The 18,632-nt window shown below is 45.9% G+C and overlaps 1 protein-coding gene across 3 annotated transcripts; it reads left to right on the top strand.

The window, feature by feature from the left end:
- Positions 1–1,122: 1,122 nt before the first annotated feature.
- Positions 1,123–16,141, top strand: LOC135388979 (neprilysin-1-like). 3 transcript variants are annotated; one of them, XM_064618872.1, is made up of 2 exons: positions 1,123–1,405; positions 5,236–7,509. In XM_064618872.1, exons 1-2 carry the CDS (start codon positions 1,313–1,315, stop codon positions 7,480–7,482), a joined length of 2,340 nt encoding a protein of 779 aa, XP_064474942.1. In that variant the 5' UTR covers positions 1,123–1,312; the 3' UTR covers positions 7,483–7,509. The 3 variants fall into 3 exon arrangements, with proteins under 3 accessions (XP_064474942.1, XP_064474941.1, XP_064474940.1); XM_064618871.1 differs by lacking the exon at positions 5,236–7,509 and adding an exon at positions 13,848–16,141 and having other exon boundaries at positions 1,132–1,405; XM_064618870.1 differs by lacking the exons at positions 1,123–1,405; positions 5,236–7,509 and adding exons at positions 9,781–10,043; positions 13,848–16,141.
- The last annotated feature ends 2,491 nt before the right edge of the window (positions 16,142–18,632 follow it).

Here is an 18,632-nt window from a genome sequence, read left to right as displayed (position 1 = left end):
AAGTAAAGTTGCTCTGTACTCTCGCTATCAGACGTGCACTGAAGGCACTCAAGAATGAACCCGTTTTAATACTTTAAATAATGAGCGCCTCGCACTCACTAACAAGGTGCGCAGCCTGAAGGTAGTATTGGGCAGCTATTTATAAAAAAAGAGAAAGTTATTCGATCGGTTCACTCGTTCACGAATTATTTAGACCGAGGATTTCACTCAGACACCCGGTACATGTAAGTTCACCCCCGCGCCTAACCAGCCTTACATCTCATATCACACTGGTTATACATTATACACCAACATCCCGTCACACATGTATGACGAACGTGTATAACAAACATCCCTTAAACATGTATGATCATACAGTGCTGGTCACACTGCTTAAACACCGGCAAAACATGTTTTAAAACACGTGTGTACACCCAGTGTGACCGTGCCGTCATACAAGCAAGCGCTCTGACTATGTTTGACAACATGTTGTCAAACACACGACGATGTATTTGGGCACTGCCGAAAAACGGTGATGGACAAGTTATATAAACTGCGTATTCGCCACGACAGTTTTCGTTTGCACGAGTCAGTGTCAGCGACATCGTGATGCGCGTGAGTTATTTTGCACGAGTAAGTTGTAAGTCAGTGTTCGCGACATTGTGTTGCACGTACGTTCAAAATGGCGACCTCTTTGCCTGCGCACATGGAGCATGAAACAATCGAAAATCAGCCAGTGCAGCACCGTCTTCGTCGTCTTCGTACATTTTGAATTGCGATGTCCGCGAATGGAAGTTATATAAACTCCTGGATTGGTTGCTGTGACACTGTCGTGTGACATACATCAGTGTTTAAGCCACTCCCACTGTAGTTGTATAACCAGTGTGACCGATGTTTGAACGACACATGTTCGAGGCGATGTATAATCATACAAGCGTTTGAATCGAACGATGTTGTCAAACAAGAATTGTATGACCAGTGTGACAGAGCATTATACATACGCCATACGTGTTTGAAGACATGTTGTCATAGATGTTTGGAACACGTGTATAACCAGTGTGACATTTGCTTGGACAGGGAAGAAGCAGGAGGCTGGAAGAAGAAGAAGAGCCCCTTTTGTCCTGGCCAATCTCCCTTAGTGGCTCACGGCCATTCTCTCATTGGTAGAAGAAGAAGAAGATTTGCTGTATCTTGCCCTCGTGATCGTGCCTTCTGTTCTGCCATTCGAATTTGGCCTTCGACTTCGTACATCACCCTTCATCCTCTCATCCATCCATAGATCCGTGGCCCGTTGCCTTTGGTTGAGTGCCACATTGACAAGACGAGTATAAACATGCAGGTCGTGGACTTCCCGGATGACAGCCATACGCAATACCAGGAGCAATGGCCCGGAGAACAAAGAACGAGCGAAGAAAAGCCAACATTGGTGAGTTTCTGTACTGATTCTACCGAGGCATTATTCTACAGCTGTTTAGTCGTGAAATACAGTTACAGCTATCGAAACCTGTAGCTGTGCATAACCATTCAGTTCAGCATTTAAAATTATAATTTCCACAGCCTGTTTCATAAAGTATTAACGGAGCATGCGCGAAACGGTGGCGTATCCTATCGGGACTTGGCGTTTGGTTGTCACATGCCTCCTAAATACTGAGTCAATAGGATCGAGCATATTTTGTAAGGCTCTAGTTGTCATTCGCCGTCCGTCATCCACATTATATCGGGTTGCACATTTCTGCGATAACAGGCAATAATCTGTGAACCTGTAGAGTTGACTTTTTGATAAAGACGGTAGTGGCATGTTCGTTCCGCATTTGCAAATCAAAGTACAAAAAGGGGGAGAATTTTAGCTTGTTCCGGTTTCGGTGTAGACGAATGAACCCGCAGCAGAAGTAGTAGTAGTGTAGTTTTTGCTCACTTCTCGTGCAGATACCGGTAATAAACCGGACGCTCCATAAAGTACAGGTTATGTCCACTTAAACCTTTAGGACAAACGGGGACAGCACGTACATGACTTTAGTTCACACCGCTATTGACAGCCACTCCATTTCGCTGCTTTCCGCGCGGTGGCACCAGCTCTTTCTGGAAAGGCAGATTGCAAAGACAGTTACTTGTCATTCCAACCTGCCTTTACAGAAAGAGCTGGTTCCACCGCGGGAATAGCCGGAGAGTATGTATCATAATATGTATGATACATAGCCCTAGTCATATACAGGGTGTCCCAGAAAACGTGTCATTGAATCATAATAAAAAAACTACACCACCTAGAGTCATGCGGTCAATGGCATTTGTTCTTAGTGTGTTTTTGCCACCTCCTCGTGTGAATGTCATGTAACGTAAGTTTAATTATGTAAATTTTTGCAAGCTTAAGTCGGAAATTTGCCTAGTAAAGGTCACTTTTTTACCCCACCAATGTGAAGAGCGTGTCTAATTAATCAAATTAATGATAATTGCAAGGGATATTCAGGAGCTCTCCTATCGGAAAAAATAGCCGAACATCATGCTCTGCGGAGGTCGCACAGAATAGCGCACGATGAATTTTTCAGCGCAATCCTCGTCAGTCCGACGAAAGGAGGTTGGAAACCCAGCCCTCCCCGACATCGCAGAAAGAGATAAGCAGGCACGGCTTATCACGTCCGACTCTCGCTGGGATAATGCTTTCCCTCCCCGAATTTTAGGAACTGTTACTTTCTCTACTATCACTCTGTGGGCTGGCTTCGGGACCTCCTTTCGTCGCACTGAGAGCGATTGCGCTCAAAAAGTCGCGCGATCGCGCGCTATGGTCCGGTGCTCCGAAAAGCATGATATTCGGCTATTTTTTCCGATGGGATAGTTCGTGAATATCACTGTGAAGTATAATGAATTTGAGTGAATTCGGCACGCTCTTCATATTGGCGGGGTGAAAAAGTGACCTTTACTTGGCAAATTTCCGAGTTCAGTTCGCAAATATTTACATAATTAAACTTGGAGGACACGACATTCACATTAGGAGGTGGCAAAAACCATTTAATAAGAACAAATGCTGTTGACCGCATGATTCTAGGTGGCGTAGCATTTTTACTATAATTCAATCCCACGTTTTCTGGGACACCCTGTATATGTAGCCCTCTAACACTAACCGGCCTTTATTTGTCTACACTGGGTCACGCATGGGGGACTGTCAATCTATCCAGAACGTAGCTTTCTCTTCCTTTGCCTCCTCTTCTTCCTCTAGGTCCCCGACCTAGTTCGCTTCGTGCTCCCGAGCTTTCAGTTCGTTCCTCCGCGAACGGTAAGGGACCACGGGCGCAATAGCGGCTGTTAAAAGGGTTCCCTATTCCCTATTGAAAAAAATCTATTCCTCAAAGCTTGAGGTCTTAAGATATCATGGGACATTTGGGGTTGCCCTAGGACCTGGAGACGCCCCAAGACGTATGTGCACGGCTGGGTCGCAAGAATACTGCTTTAGGGCATTTCGGTAGAGGACGTTTCGGCACAAAGATGTTTCGATGCACGGACATTCCAGTACACGGACCTTTCGAAGCGTAGATGTGTCGACAGGGCTATCCACGCGCCGCCGCGTTGAGAACTGTGTGACGACACAACTATACAGGGTGTTTTTTAGATGTTACAGAATTTTCATCGGAAAACTACGTACTTGCACTCTTAAAAATGAACTTCACCACATAGGGGTATAGAGGAAGCTCAGACGGGATAATCCAAGATGCAACTATGGGACCTTGGGAAGCACTTTCGTGTCCTAGATGATGTCGGTGATGCTGGTAGATGGTGGTAGGCGTTCCCTCGGCCGTACTTGGCCGCCTGGTTGCGGTACAGTTCATTCTTGTGTGACACCTCCGGTAGGGGACCGCTCCATCACGGGCGAGATATTTTAGACAACAATGTCCCAAACAATACGTTCAGGTCTGAGGGGCGATGCGTGTAATGACTACTTAAAAATCTATTATATTGTATTGCCTAGAAAGCATGTAATTAATGAATTAATTCATAAATATTCATAACCTTTGGCTTATCAGAGTGGGTTGCGCACGCTGTCGTATACACGGGTGGTTCACGAAATATGAGAAAAGTTAAAAAATGGAATGGGTAATCGCACACCACATAGCAGGATTGGATAGTGTTACTAGTCACCAGTGGTAACACTATGCAATCCTGCTATGTGGTGTGGTAACACAAAAGAACTGAAAATAACGTAACGACAAAAACATAAAATCGGCGCGGGACTTATCAAAGACGCGCAGGGAATAAAGCCAAAATGCCAAAATGTTAGTCAGGAATGTGGCTAGTCTTCGTTCAATGACCGTACGCTCGGGGGCGCCACCATGATACGACGCTCTTGGCGCGTCAGCGGCGAGTCCCACGTCGATTTGTTGCAATCCCGAGCAAGTTTCGTGTCGTTGTATCTCCCAACCTTCTCATTGACATTGGGGTTCTAATCCTAATGAACACGAAACTGACACATTAATTTTACTAATCAATTAATTGCAAAATAAAAATGTTTGTGTGCTCCCCGCGCCGCTGGTAACACTACGCTGTTCGTGTTGTTGGTGTGCGATGCACCATTTGTTAGCAAGTGAAGAAAACTACAACTTCCGTGCATCGAGCACGTCCCACTGTCATTCTGCGCGGGACAGTAGAATAAACCTTGTTCGCTGGTTCCCTGTCACTGGCCTGATCTGCTAGCACTTACATCACCATTCTGTTTTAAAACTTTGGCTCACTTTTCGTGAAACACTCGCCATACCTTCCAGTCTTGTCACATGGCACTGCTACGAAGACGAAGTCAGCACCGGTCTTCTCTGTATTGAATAGCAACTTGTACGCATGGTTGGTGTAGATGTCACTTCAGAGCAATATGAGCGAACGTCAGCCGAGCGTCGATTCCGTCGCCATCAAGTCATCCTACTTAACGGAACGAATGACAGCGTGCATGGCTCAGAATCCCGCCAGTTGATCCGGTGCGGTAGCCGCGGTACTCCAGGAACCACATTATCCACAGTCTTCTAAGACACGCTAAACTATCATTCGCACTTGATGTCACATCTGGTTTTGTTGCACTCTGTTATTTGCAAGCAATACGTGTTTAAGCAAATCATTCTTGGATGGAGGAAAAACTAAATTAACAAAAAAGTAACCGTGTATCGTGCAATAGCTCGGAGTTCATCGAAACAGATCCTTACGTGGGAAAGACATTCAACCCGAAAAGGCCAGGTGCTTATTATATTCTGATTGAACAAAGTATATTTTTCTTAATTTCAGGTAAAGGAGGACGAAACTTCTTACGCCTTGCTGGGAAAGGTACTCCTTGTGACTCTTGTTCTGGGGACGTTTGGAGCAGCATATTGGGTTGCACGTCATGAATGGAGACACACGCCGGACGGCGAAGATATCACCACCTCCACCCCTGCGTATGTCGGGATACCCAAACTTCAGCCCAAGTACCCATTTCCCGATGCCAGTTATGAAGACTATGAAGACACTCCTCACTGGCTCACCACGTCAACGGCAGAGATACCTCAGACGACTTCCGAGGCAACAATGTCAACACGCATCACGCAACATCCATTCACCGACAAAGTATGTGATACGGAAGATTGTCAATACATACGTTGGCTTATTGACGTGTCCGTGGACACAGAAAAAGATCCTTGCGAAAACTTTTACAGTTACGTTTGTAACGGAGCTCTGAGGTCTTTATCTCACTGGTATGATCTGTCTACGACATTCAATTTGGAAGTCTTCCAGCGCAACATCACCTTAAATATTCTCAGGCATTTACAAGACGAAAAGGTCCCAAGAAGAGGGCAAACGGGATATCAAAAAGTAGCGGCCTTCCACCAGCACTGCATGGATATTGATAACGTTACGACGACTGAAGCAATGGGACAGTTTTTAAAGCAGCAAGGAATGACTTTTGCAAGTGACATGCAATTCGACCTACTGCATGCTATGGTGAAATTCATGTTTGGTTTCGACATTCCCCTGATATTTGAAATAGAAGCACGCTGGGTAAAAGGCAAGCAGCTTTTACTATACATGAGGCAAGACTACTGGGTAAAATACGCCGTCACGAAAGACCGAGAGGCGAGGAAAGATGAGATTACGCTAATTTTATCGGCAATCCTTTCCAGAGACCTCCGCGATCTCGCAAATGAGATCATTGCAGTGGAGAATAATTTATCCGATCTGTCGCAAGTTAAGTACACTGGCAGCGAAACCTCAGAAAGCAAGAAGCTTCTGTTCCCCTTGTCGAAGTTAGGCCTTTTGGTAAACAACGACACGACCCTGTCAGAACAGTGGAATGAAGCCGTGGAGGATAGTACAGACTCGAGACTTCCGAAAGACTTGACAGTGAACGATGTTCATTTCTTCCATAATTTATTCGGCAAATTCAGGAATGCTACGGCAAATGAATTAAGGATATTCTGTGCCTGGAAGATTGCCCTTTACCTGTATAAAGCTTCCTTGTTGAACCCATCGTACATTGGTCCGCCTGGTTATCTGAATCTTCCTATGTGCCTGGACCAAATTGTGAAAATGTTCCCGAATACTGTAGCTTCGGGTTTCTTCTTCTCCATACTGAACAGTTCGAGGCTGAATCTCGCTAGGGAGATGATTCAGACAATTGTCGACGAGATTAAGAAGTCCTTCGAGTCTTCACATTGGCTCGACGAGACAACTCGCGTTGGAGCTCTGAAGAAACTTTCTATGCTGAAAAGAGATATTGGTTTCCCGCCGGAATTGAGCTCCGCCTTGAAAATAGACGCGTTCTTCAAAGATCTCCCTGACCTAAACGGACCTTTCATTGAGGACTACATGCAGGTTCGGAAGTTTTGGACAAAGCACAACTGGAATGGAATATTGAGCGACTCCTCCTTCGTGGATCCACGATACACGTTTCCTTCATTCCTTGTCAATGGTGCTTACATACCGGTGGTAAATCACATATTCATTGGAACCCCTCTTTTGCTCACGCCTGTCTTTTCGTATGGTGCACCTCCAGAAGTGAACTATGGAACCCTAGGCACCGGCGTGACACATGAACTAATGCACGGCTACGATACGTCTGGCAGGAATTATGACGGTGCTGGGCATTTCAAACCGTGGTTTACCGAAAAAAGTATTGCGGAATACGACAAGATCGTTCGTTGCCACAACGAGACTATTGAGAAAGCTCCGAAAGCTAGAGCTTACAAAGATTATCCCCTGGAGTATCTAGCAGACACGATGGGTACTACGTCTCGGTTGAGGGCATATAAAAAAGCTTCGAAAAAGTCGCATGTTACTCTGGGCAACGTGAGGGATTTGACGAAGGACAAGATCTTCTACATTTCCGGGTGTCTACTGTGGTGCGGAAAGGAATTCCCAGAACGGAGGGCGCTAGATCATCCGCCTTCGGATGAAAGATGCAACGTACCTCTTATGAATTCACAACATTTCAGCGAAACCTTTTCTTGCCCAAAGGACTCGCCAATGAATCCCTCGCACAAATGTGTCTTCTGGTAATAGCTCACTTCGTTATAAAGGAACTCTACACAATTTGATGTCTCTGTCGTGCTTGGGAGTAAATTTCCTACAGGTCACCTTAGCCACAACAAGCGATGACGAAGGCGAATACGCTGCATTCCCTGTCATTCGCGGTGGGGGTTGGGTGGGGGATATACAGCTGAAATGTTAGGGGGCGTCACTGAACATTTGGGGGCGTTAGGGGGCTGTAAGGGGGGGGTCTGGATAAATCTGCTGCGACAAACTCCCACAGTTCACGTCGACTGCTGTAATGCCTTGGATATTGAGAGTTTCGCGTAGTATTGGGTTGCTGAGCGTTGCATTGTTATTGAGTTGCGAAGGCGGACAGTGCAGTTGATCGTACTATAGGTACAGCTGGTATTAGACGAGCTGGCATGCTGTCTCGGAAGCGCCGCCTGTCTCGTTATTGAGGAGGGGAGAGCTGTGGGTGGTATTGTGGTGGCGGTGGCAACTGCAGACAGGGCAGAGGGCCTGGCCTCTCTCTGATCTTCTGCCGATATCGTGGAGCCTATGAGATATTGGGTAGAGCGTATTTTGACGTCAAGGTCTGATGTAAGTAACCGTAAGTTACGCTGCGCGCCTGTATGGGGGCGGAATGCTGCATCAGGGAATGCTGCTGCTCAGGCTGTATTTACTCTAATGTAACACATCGTCGCCGGATTTTTACTGTAATTTGAACATTTTTTACGTGTATTACTCCGTAGCGGCACATCAGTAACCGAGTACAATACCAAATATCAGTACAGTACTAAATATCATTTTTTAAAGAAAATTAAGTAATAGTATGGCCACTGCAAAATAAATACGAAAAGCGTGCAGTTGAAAATCTTACCCGGTACCACCTCAGGTACCAGTGAAACACAGGCTGAAACATTCAAATCATTCTGGTACAACCTTCAAACATATTTATGTTCAAAATATAGGACGATGACTTGTGTTTAGGACGCGGTTAGTTCTAAAGACATGCTTAAGTCCTAAAGTCAAGACAAGAAGTCATAGCAAAGACAAGACAATTCCTGAAGACAAGACAAGTAAAGTTGTGCTCTGTACTCTCGCTATCAGACGGGCACTGAAAACACTCAAGAATGAACTCGTTTTAATACTTATTTAAATAATGAGCGCCTCGCACTCACTAACAAGGTGCGCAGCCTGAAGGTAGTATCGGGCAGCTATTTATAAAAAACAAAGTTATTCGATCGGTGCACTCGTTCACGAATTATTTAGACCGAGGATTTAACTCAGACACCCGGTACATGTAAGTTCACCCCCGCGCCTAACCAGCCTTACATCTCATATCACACTGGTTATACATTATACACCAACATCCCGCCATACATGTATGACGAACGTGTATAACAAACATGCCTTGTCACACTGCTGTGTGACAAGGTCACACAGCTGACACACACTCTGGTGGTCACAGTGCTGCTGGTCACACTGCCCACACACTACCCATCTATATCCCGTCATACATGTATGACGAACGTGTATAACAAACATCCCTTAAACATGTATGACCATACAGTGCTGGTCACACTGCTTAAACACCGGCAAAACATGTTTTAAAACACGTGTGTATACCCAGTGTGACCGTGCCGTCATACAAGCAAGCGCTCTGACTATGTTTGACAACATGTTGTCAAACACACGACGATGTATTTGGGCACTGCCGAAAAACGGTGATGGACAAGTTGTATAAACGGGCGTATTCGCCACGACACGAACAAAACGAAACGAAACGAAACGTGCAAACGAAAACGTTTGCAACGGTCAGTGTCAACGACATCGTGATGCGCGTGAGTTATTTTGCACGAGTAAGTTGTAAGTCAGTGTTCGCGACATTGTGTTGCACGTACGTTCAAAATGGCGACCTCTTTGCCTGCGCACATGGAGCATGAAACAATCGAAAATCAGCCAGTACAGGCCCGTCTTCGTCGTCTTCGTACATTTTGAATTGCGATGTCCGCGAATGGAAGTTATATAAACTCCTGGATTGGTTGCTGTGACACTGACGTGTGTCATACATCAGTGTTTAAGCCACTCCCACTGTAGTTGTATAACCAGTGTGACCGATGTTTGAACGACACATGTTCGAGGCGATGTATAATCATACAAGCGTTTGAATCGAACGATGTTGTCAAACAAGAATTGTATGACCAGTGTGACATAGCATTATACATACGCCATACGTGTTTGAAGACATGTTGTCATACATGTTTGGAACACGTGTATAACCAGTGTGACATTTGCTTGGACAGGGAAGAAGCAGGAGGTTGGAAGGAGAAGAAGATTTGCTGTATCTTGCCCTCGTGATCGTGCCTTCTGTTCTGCCATTCGAATTTGGCCTTCGACTTCGTACATCACCCTTCACCCTCTCATCCATCCATCCATAGATCCGTGGCCCGTTGCCTTTGGTTGTGTGCCACACTGACAAGACGAGTATAAACATGCAGGTCGTGGACTTCCCGTATGACAGCCATACGCAATACCAGGAGCAATGGCCCGGAGAACAAAGAACGAGCGAAGAAAAGCCAACATTGGTGAGTTTCTGTACTGATCCTACCGAGGCATTATTGTACAGGTGTTTGGTCGTGGAATACAGTTACAGCTATCGAAACCTGTAGCTGTGCATAACCATTCAGTTCAGCATTTAAAATTATAATTTCCACAGTCTGTTTCATAAAGTATTAACGGAGCATGCGCGAAACGGTGGCGTATCCTATCGGGACTCGGCGTTTGGTTGTCACATGCCTCCTAAATACTGAGTCAATAGGACCGAGCATATTTTGTAAGGCTCTAGCTGTCATTCGGCGTCCGTCATCCACATTATATCGGGTTGCACATTTCTGCGATAAGAGGCAATATTCTGTGAACCTGTGGAGTGACTTTTTGATAAAGGCGGTAGTGGCATGTTCGTTCCGCATTTGCAAATCAAAGTACAAAAAGGGGGAGAATTTTAGCTTGTTCCGGTTTCGGTGTAGACGAATGAACCCGCAGCAGTAGTAGTGTAGTTTTTGCTCACTTCTCGTGCACAGGTACCGGTAATAAACCGGACGCTCCATAAAGTACAGGTTATGTCCACTTAAACCTTTAGGACAAACGGGGACAGCACGTACGTGGCTTTAGTTCACACCGCTATTGACAACCACTCCATTTCGCTGCTTTCCGCGCTGTGGTACCAGCTCTTTCTGGAAAGGCAGATTGCAAAGACAGTTACTTGTCATTCCAACCTGCCTTTACAGAAAGAGCTGGTTCCACAGCGGGAATAGCCGGAGAGTATGTGTCATAATATGTATGATACATAGCCCTAGTCATATACTGGGTGTCCCAGAAAACGTGTCATTGAATTATAATAAAAAAACTACTCCACCTAGAGTCATGCGGTCAATGGCATTTGTTCTTAGTGTGTTTTTGCCACCTCCTCGTGTGAATGTCATGTAACGTAAGTTTAATTATGTAAATTTTTGCAAGCTTAAGTCGGAAATTTTCCTAGTAAATGTCACTTTTTTACCCTACCAATGTGAAGAGCCTGTCTAATTTAGTCAAATTAATGATAATTGAAAGGGATATTCAGGAGCTCTCCCATCGGAAAAAATAGCCGAACATCATGCTCTGCGGAGGTCGCACAGAATAGCGCACGATGAATTTTTCAGCGCAATCCTCGTCAGTCCGACGAAAGGAGGTTGGAAACCCAGCCCTCCCCGACATCGCAGAAAGACATAAACAGGCACGGCTTATCACGTCCGACTCTCGCTGGGATAACGCTTTCCCTCCCCGAATTTTAGGAACTGTTACTTTCTCTACTATCACTCTGTGGGCTGGCTTCGGGACCTCCTTTCGTCGCACTGAGAGCGATTGCGCTCAAAAAGTCGCGCGATCGCGCGCTATGGTCCGGTGCTCCGAAAAGCATGATATTTGGCTATTTTTTCCGATGGGATAGTTCGTGAATATCATTGTCAATGATCATGAATTTGAGTGAATTCGGCACGCTCTTCATATTGGCGGGGTAAAAAAGTGACCTTTACTTGGCAAATTTCCGAGTTCAGTTCGCAAATATTTACATAATTAAACTTGGAGGACATGAGATTCACATTAGGAGGTGGCAAAAACCATTTAATAAGAACAAATGCTGTTGACCGCATGATTCTAGGTGGCGTAGCATTTTTACTATAATTCAATCCCACGTTTTCTGGGACACCCTGTATATGTAGCCCTCTAACACTAACCGGCGTTTATTTGTCTACACTGGGTCACGTATGGGGGACTGTCAATCTATCCAGAACGTAGCTTTCTCTTCCTTTGTCTCCTCTTCTTCTTCTAGGTCCCCGACCTAGTTCGCTTCATGCTCCCGAGCTTTCAGTCCGTTCCTCCGCGAACGGTAAGGGACCACGGGCGCAATAGCGGCTGTTAAAAGGGTTCATCTTCCCTATTGAAAATCTATTCCTCAAAGCGTGAGGATCATGGGACATTTGGGGTTGCCCTAGGACCTGGAGACGCCCCAAGACGTAGGTGCACGGCTGGGTCGCAAGAATTCTGCTTTAGGACATTTCGGTAGAGGACGTTTCGGTACATAGATGTTTCGATGCACGGGCATTCCAGTACACGGACCTTTCGAAGCGTAGATGTGTCGACAGGGCTATCCACGCGCCGCCGCGTCGAGGACTGTGTGACGACACAACTATACAGGGTGTTTTCGGAAAACTACGTACTTGCACTCTTAAAAATGAACTTCACCACATAGGGATATAGAGGAAGCTCAGATGGGATAATCCAAGATGCAACTATGGGACCTTGGGAAGCACTTTCGTGTCCTAGATGATGTCGGTGATGGTGGTATATAGATGGTGGTAGGCGTTCCCTCGGCCGTACTTGGCCGCCTGGTTGCGGTACAGTTCATTCTTGTGTGACACCTCCGGTAGGGGACCGCTCCATCACGGGCGAGATATTTTAGACAACCATGTCCCAAACAATACGTTCAGGTCTCAGAGGCGATGCGTGTAATGACTACTTAAAAATCTGCTATCTTGTATTTCCTAGAAAGCATGTAATTAATGAATTAATTCATAAATATTCATAAGCTTTGGCTTATCCGAGTGGGTTGCGCGCGCTGTCGTATACACGGGTGGTTCACGAAATATGAGAAAAGTAAAAAAATGGAATGGGTAATCGCACACCACATAGCAGGATTGGATAGTGTTACTAGTCACCAGTGGTAACACTATCCAATCCTGCTATGTGGTGTGGTAACACAAAAGAACTGAAAATAACGTAACGACAAAGACAGAAAATCGGCGCGGGACCTATCACAGACGCGCAGGGAATAAAGCCAAAATGCCAAAATGTTAGTCAGGAATGTGGCTAGTCTTCGTTCAATGGCCGTACGCTCGGGGGCGCCACCATGATACGACGCTCTTGGCGCGTCAGCGGTGAGTCCCACGTCGATTTGTTGCAATCCCGAGAAAGTTTCGTGTCGTTGTATCTCCCAACCTTCTCATTGACATTGGGGCTCTAATCCTAATGAACGCAAAAGTGACAAATTAATTTTACTAATCAATTAATTGCAAAATAAAAATGTTTGTGTGTTCCCCGCGCCGCTGGTAACACTCTGCTGTTCGTGTTGTTGATGTGCGATGCACCATTTGTTAGTAAATGAAGAAAACGACAACTTACGTGCAACGAGCACGTCCCACTGTCATTCTGCGCGCGATAGTAGAATAAACCTTGTTCTCTGGTTCCCTGTCACTGGCCTGATCTGCTAGCACTTACATCACCATTCTGTTTTCAAACTTTGGCTCACTTTTCGTGAAACACTCGCCATACCTTCCAGTCTTGTCACATGGCACTGCTACGAAGACGATGTCAGCACCGGTCTTCTCTGTATTGAATAGCAACTTGTACGCATGGTTGGTGTAGATGTCACTTCAGAGCAATAAGAGCGAACGTCAGCCGAGCGTCGATTCCGTCACCATAAAGCCATCCTACTTAACGGAACGAATGACAGCGTGCATGGCTCAGAATCCCGCCAGTTGATCCGGTGCGGTAGCCGCGGTACTTCGGTAACCGCATTATCCACGGTCTTCTAAGACACGCTAAACTATCAGTCGCACTTGATGTCACATCTGGTTTTGTTGCACTCTGTTATTTGCAAGCAATACGTGTTTAAGCAAATCATTCTTGGATGGAGGAAAAAATAAATTAACAAAAAAGTAACCGTGTATCTTTCAATAGCTCGGAGTTCATCGAAATTAGAGAAACAGGTCCTTACGTGGGAAAGACATTCAACCCGAGAAGGCCAGGTGCTTGTTATATTCTGATTGAACAAAGTATATTTTTCTTAATTTCAGGTGAAGGAGGACGAAACTTCTTACTCCTTGCTGGGAAAGGTACTCCTTGTGACTCTTGTTCTGGGGACGTTTGGAGCAGCATATTGGGTTGCACGTCATGAATGGAGACACACGCCGGACGGCGAAGATATCACCACCTCCACCGCTGCGTATGTCGGGATACCCAAACTTCCGCCCAAGTACCCATTTCCCGATGCCAGTTATGAAGACTATGAAGACACTCCTCACTGGCTCACGACGTCAACGGCAGAGATACCTCAGACGACTTCCGAGGCGACAATGTCAACACACATCACGCAACATCCATTCACCGATAAAGTATGTGATACGGAAGATTGTCAATACATGCGTTGGCTTATTGACGTGTCCGTGGACACAGAAAAAGATCCTTGCGAAAACTTTTACAGTTACGTCTGTAACGGAGCTTTGAGGTCTTTATCTCACTGGTATGATCTGAATACGACATTCAATTTGGAAGTCATCCAGCGCAACATCACCTTAAATATTGCCAGGCATTTACAAGACGTAAAGGTCCCAAGAAGAGGGCAATCGGGATATCAAAAAGTAGCGGCCTTCCACCAGCACTGCATGGATATTGATAACGTTACCACGACTGAAGCAATGAGACAGTTTTTAAAGCAGCAAGGAATGACTTTTGCAAGTGACATGCAATTCGACCTACTGCATGCTATGGTGAAATTCATGTTTGGTTTCGACATTCCCCTGATATTTGAAATAAAACCAAGCTCGATAGAAGGCGAACAGCTTTTACTATACATGAGGCAAGAGTACTCGGTAAAATACGCCGTCACTGGAAACAGAGAGGCGAGGAAAGAGGAGATTACGCTAATTTTATCGGCAATCCTTTCCATAGACCTCCGCGATCTCGCAAATGAGATTATTGCAGTGGAGAATAATTTATCCAATCTGGCGCAAGTTAAGTACACTGGCAGCGAAACCTCAGGAAGAAAGACGCTTCTGTTCCCCTTGTCGAAGTTAGGCCTTTTGGTAAACAACGACACGACCCTGTCAGAACAGTGGAATGAAGCCCTGGAGGATAGTACAGACCCGAGACTTCCGAAAGACGTAAAAGTCAGTATGACAGTGAACGATGTTCATTTCTTCCATAATTTATTCGGCAAATTCAGGAATGCTACGGCAAATGAATTAAGGGTATTCTGTGCCTGGAAGATTGCCCTTTACCTGTATAAAGCTTCCTTGTTGAACCCATCGTACATTGGTTCGCCTGGTTTTGCGAACGTTCCTATGTGCCTGGACCAAACTGCGAAAATGTTCCCGTATACTGCAGGTTCGGGTTTCTTCTTTCCCATAGTGAACAGTTCGAGGCTGAATCTCGCTAGGGAAATGATTGAGACAATTGTCGACGAGATTAAGAAGTCCTTCGAGTCTTCACATTGGCTGGACGAGACAACTCGCGTTGGAGCTCTGAAGAAACTTTCTGTGCTGAAAAGAGATATTGGTTACTCGCCGGAATTTAGCTCCGCCTTGAAAATAGACGCGTTCTTCAAAGATCTCCCTGACCTAAACGGACCTTTCATCGAGGACTACATGCGGGTTCGAAAGTTTTGGACAAAGCACAACTGGAATGGAAGATTGAGCGACCCCTCCTTCGTGGATCCACGATACACGTTTCCTCTATTCTTCGTCAATGGTGCTTACATACCGACGCAAAATCGCATAGTCATTGGAACCGCTCTTTTGCTCACGCCTATCTTTTCGTATGGTGCTCCTCCAGAAGTGAACTATGGAACCCTAGGCAGCACCGTGACGCATGAACTAATGCACGGCTACGATACGTCTGGCAGGAATTATGACGGTGCTGGGCATTTCAAACCGTGGTTTACCGAAAAAAGTATTGCGGAATACGACAAGATCGTTCGTTGCCACAACGAGACTATTGAGAAAGCTCCGAAAGCTAGAGCTTACAAAGATTACCCCCTGGAGTATCTAGCAGACACGCTGGGTATTACGTCTCGGTTGAGGGCATATAAAAAAGCTTCGGAAAAGTCGCATGTCACTCTGGGCAACGTGAGGGATTTGACGAAGGACAAGATCTTCTACATTTCCACGTGTCTAGTGTGGTGTGGAAAGGAATTCCCAGACCCGACGCCTCAAACTCATCCGCCTTCGGATGAAAGATGCAACGTGCCTCTTATGAATTCACAACATTTCAGCGAAACTTTTTCTTGCCCAAAGGACTCGCCAATGAATCCCTCGCACAAATGTGTCTTCTGGTAATAGCTCACTTCGTTATAAAGGAACTCTACACAATATGATGTCTCTGTCGTGCTTGTGAGTAAATTTCCTACAGGCCATCTCAGCAACAACAAGCGATGACGAAGGGGAATATGCTGCATTCCCTGCCATTCGCGGTGGGGGTTGGGTGGGGGGTATACAGCTGAAATGTTAGGGGGCGTCACTGAACATTTGGGGGCATCAGGGGGCTGTAAGGGGGGGGGGGTCTGGATAAATTCGCTGCGACAAACTCCCACCCGTTCACGTCGGCTGGTGTAATGCTTGGGATATTGAGAGTTTCGCGTAGTATTGGGTCGCTGCGCGTTGCGTTATTGAGTTGCGAAGGCGGACAGTGCAGTTGATCGTACTATAGGTACAGCGGGTATTAGACGAGCTGGCACGCTGTCTCGGAAGCGCCGCTTGTCTCGTGGGGAGCGGTGTGGGTGGTATTGTAGTGGCGGTGACAACTACGGACAGGGCAGAGGGCCTGTCCTCTCGCTGATCTTCTGCCGATATCGTGCAGCCTACGAGATATTGGGTAGAGCGTATTTTGACGTCAAGGTCTTACTGTAAGTAACCGTAAGTAACGCTGCGCGCCTGTACGGCGGCGGAATGCTGCATCAAGGAATGCTGCGGCTCAGGCAGTATTTACTCTAATGTAACACATCGTCGCCGGACTTGTACTGTAATTTGAACATTTTTTACGCGTATTACTGCGTAGCGGCATATCAGTAACCGAGTACAATACCAAATATCAGTACAGTACTAAATATCATTTTTTAAAGAAAAGTAATAGTATGGCCACTGCAAAATAAATACGAAAAGCGTGCAGTTGAAAATCTTACCCGGTATCACCTCAGGTACCAGTGGAAGCGGCTGAAACATTCAAATGATTCTGGTACAACCTTCAAACACATTTATCTTCAAAATATAGGACGATGACTTGTCTTTAGAACGCGGTTAGTTCTAAAGACATGCTTAAGTCCTAAACTCAAGACAAGAAGTCATAGCAAAGACAAGACAATTCCTGAAGCCAAGACAAGTAAAGTTGTGCTCTGTACTCTCGCTATCAGACGTGCACTGAAAGCACTCAACAATGAACTCGTTTTAATACTTATTTAAATAATGAGCGCCTGGCACTCATTAACAAGGTGCGTAGCCTGATGGTAGTATCGGGCAGATATTTATAAAAAAGAGAAAGTTATTCGATCGGTGCACTCGTTCACGACTTATTTGGACCGGGGATTTAGCTCAGACACCCGGTACATGTAAGTTCACCCCCGCGCCTAACCAGCCTTACATCTCATATCACCTTCACACAGAAGACCACACACAACTTTCACACAGAGGTAATTACGCCTCCCTTAGTGGCTCACAGTCACCTTTTGCTTGGACAAAGAAGAAGCAGGAGGTTGGAAGAAGAAGAACTTTGAACTTGGATCCGACTTGGCCTTAGTCCCCATCATTACTGCACAGACATAAACAAACATCTCACGCCCTTTTGTCCTGGCCAATCTCCCTTAGTGGCTCACGGCCATTATCTCATTGGTAGAAGAAGAAGAAGAAGATTTGAAGTATCTTGCCCTCGTGATCGTGCCTTCTGTTGTGCCATTCGAATTTGGCCTTCGATTTCGTACCTGACCCTTCACCCTCTCATCCATCCATTAACAGATCCGTGGCCCGTTGCCTTTGGTTGTGTGCCACACCGACAAGACGAGTATAAACATGCAGGTCGTGGACTTCCCGGATGACAGCCATACGCAATACCAGGAGCAATGGCCGGGAGAACAAAGAACGAGCGAAGAAAAGCCAACATTGGTGAGTTTCTGTACTGATCCTACCGAGGCATTATTCTACAGGTGTTTGGTCGTGGAATACAGTTACAGCTATCGAAGTCTGTAGCTGTGCGATACCATTCAGTTCAGCATTTAAAATTATAATTTCCACAGTCTGTTTCATAAAGTATTAACGGAGCATGCGCGCAACGGTGGCGTATCCTATCGGGACTTGGCGTTTGGATGTCACATGCCTCCTAAGTACTGAGTCAATAGGACCGAGCATATTGAGTAAGGCTCTGGTTGTCATTCGGCGTCCGTCATCCACATTACATCGGGTTGCACATTTCTGCGATAAGAAGCAATATTTTGTGAACCTGTGGAGTTGACTTTTTGATAAAGACGGTAGTGGCATGTTCGTTCCGCATTTGCAAATAAAAGTACAACAAGGGGGAGAATTTTAGCTTGTTCCGGTTTCGGTGTAGACGAATGAACCCGCAGCAGAAGTAGTAGTGTAGTTTTTGCTCACTGCTCGGGCACAGACCGCTATTGACAACCACTCCATTTCGCTGCTTTCCGCGCGGTGGCACCAGCTCTTCCTGGAAAGGCAGGTTGCGAAGACAGTTACTTGTCATTCCAACCTGCCTTTACAGAAAGAGCTGGTTCCACCGCGGGAATAACCGGGAGAGTACGTATCGTATCATAATATATATGATACATAGCCCTAGCCATATACAGTCGACCCCCCGTTTAT

Source organism: Ornithodoros turicata, chromosome 3 (genome assembly GCF_037126465.1).
Source record: "Ornithodoros turicata isolate Travis chromosome 3, ASM3712646v1, whole genome shotgun sequence".
Lineage (NCBI taxonomy): Eukaryota > Metazoa > Arthropoda > Arachnida > Ixodida > Argasidae > Ornithodoros > Ornithodoros turicata.
This window is presented reverse-complemented; position numbering and strand designations above follow the sequence as displayed.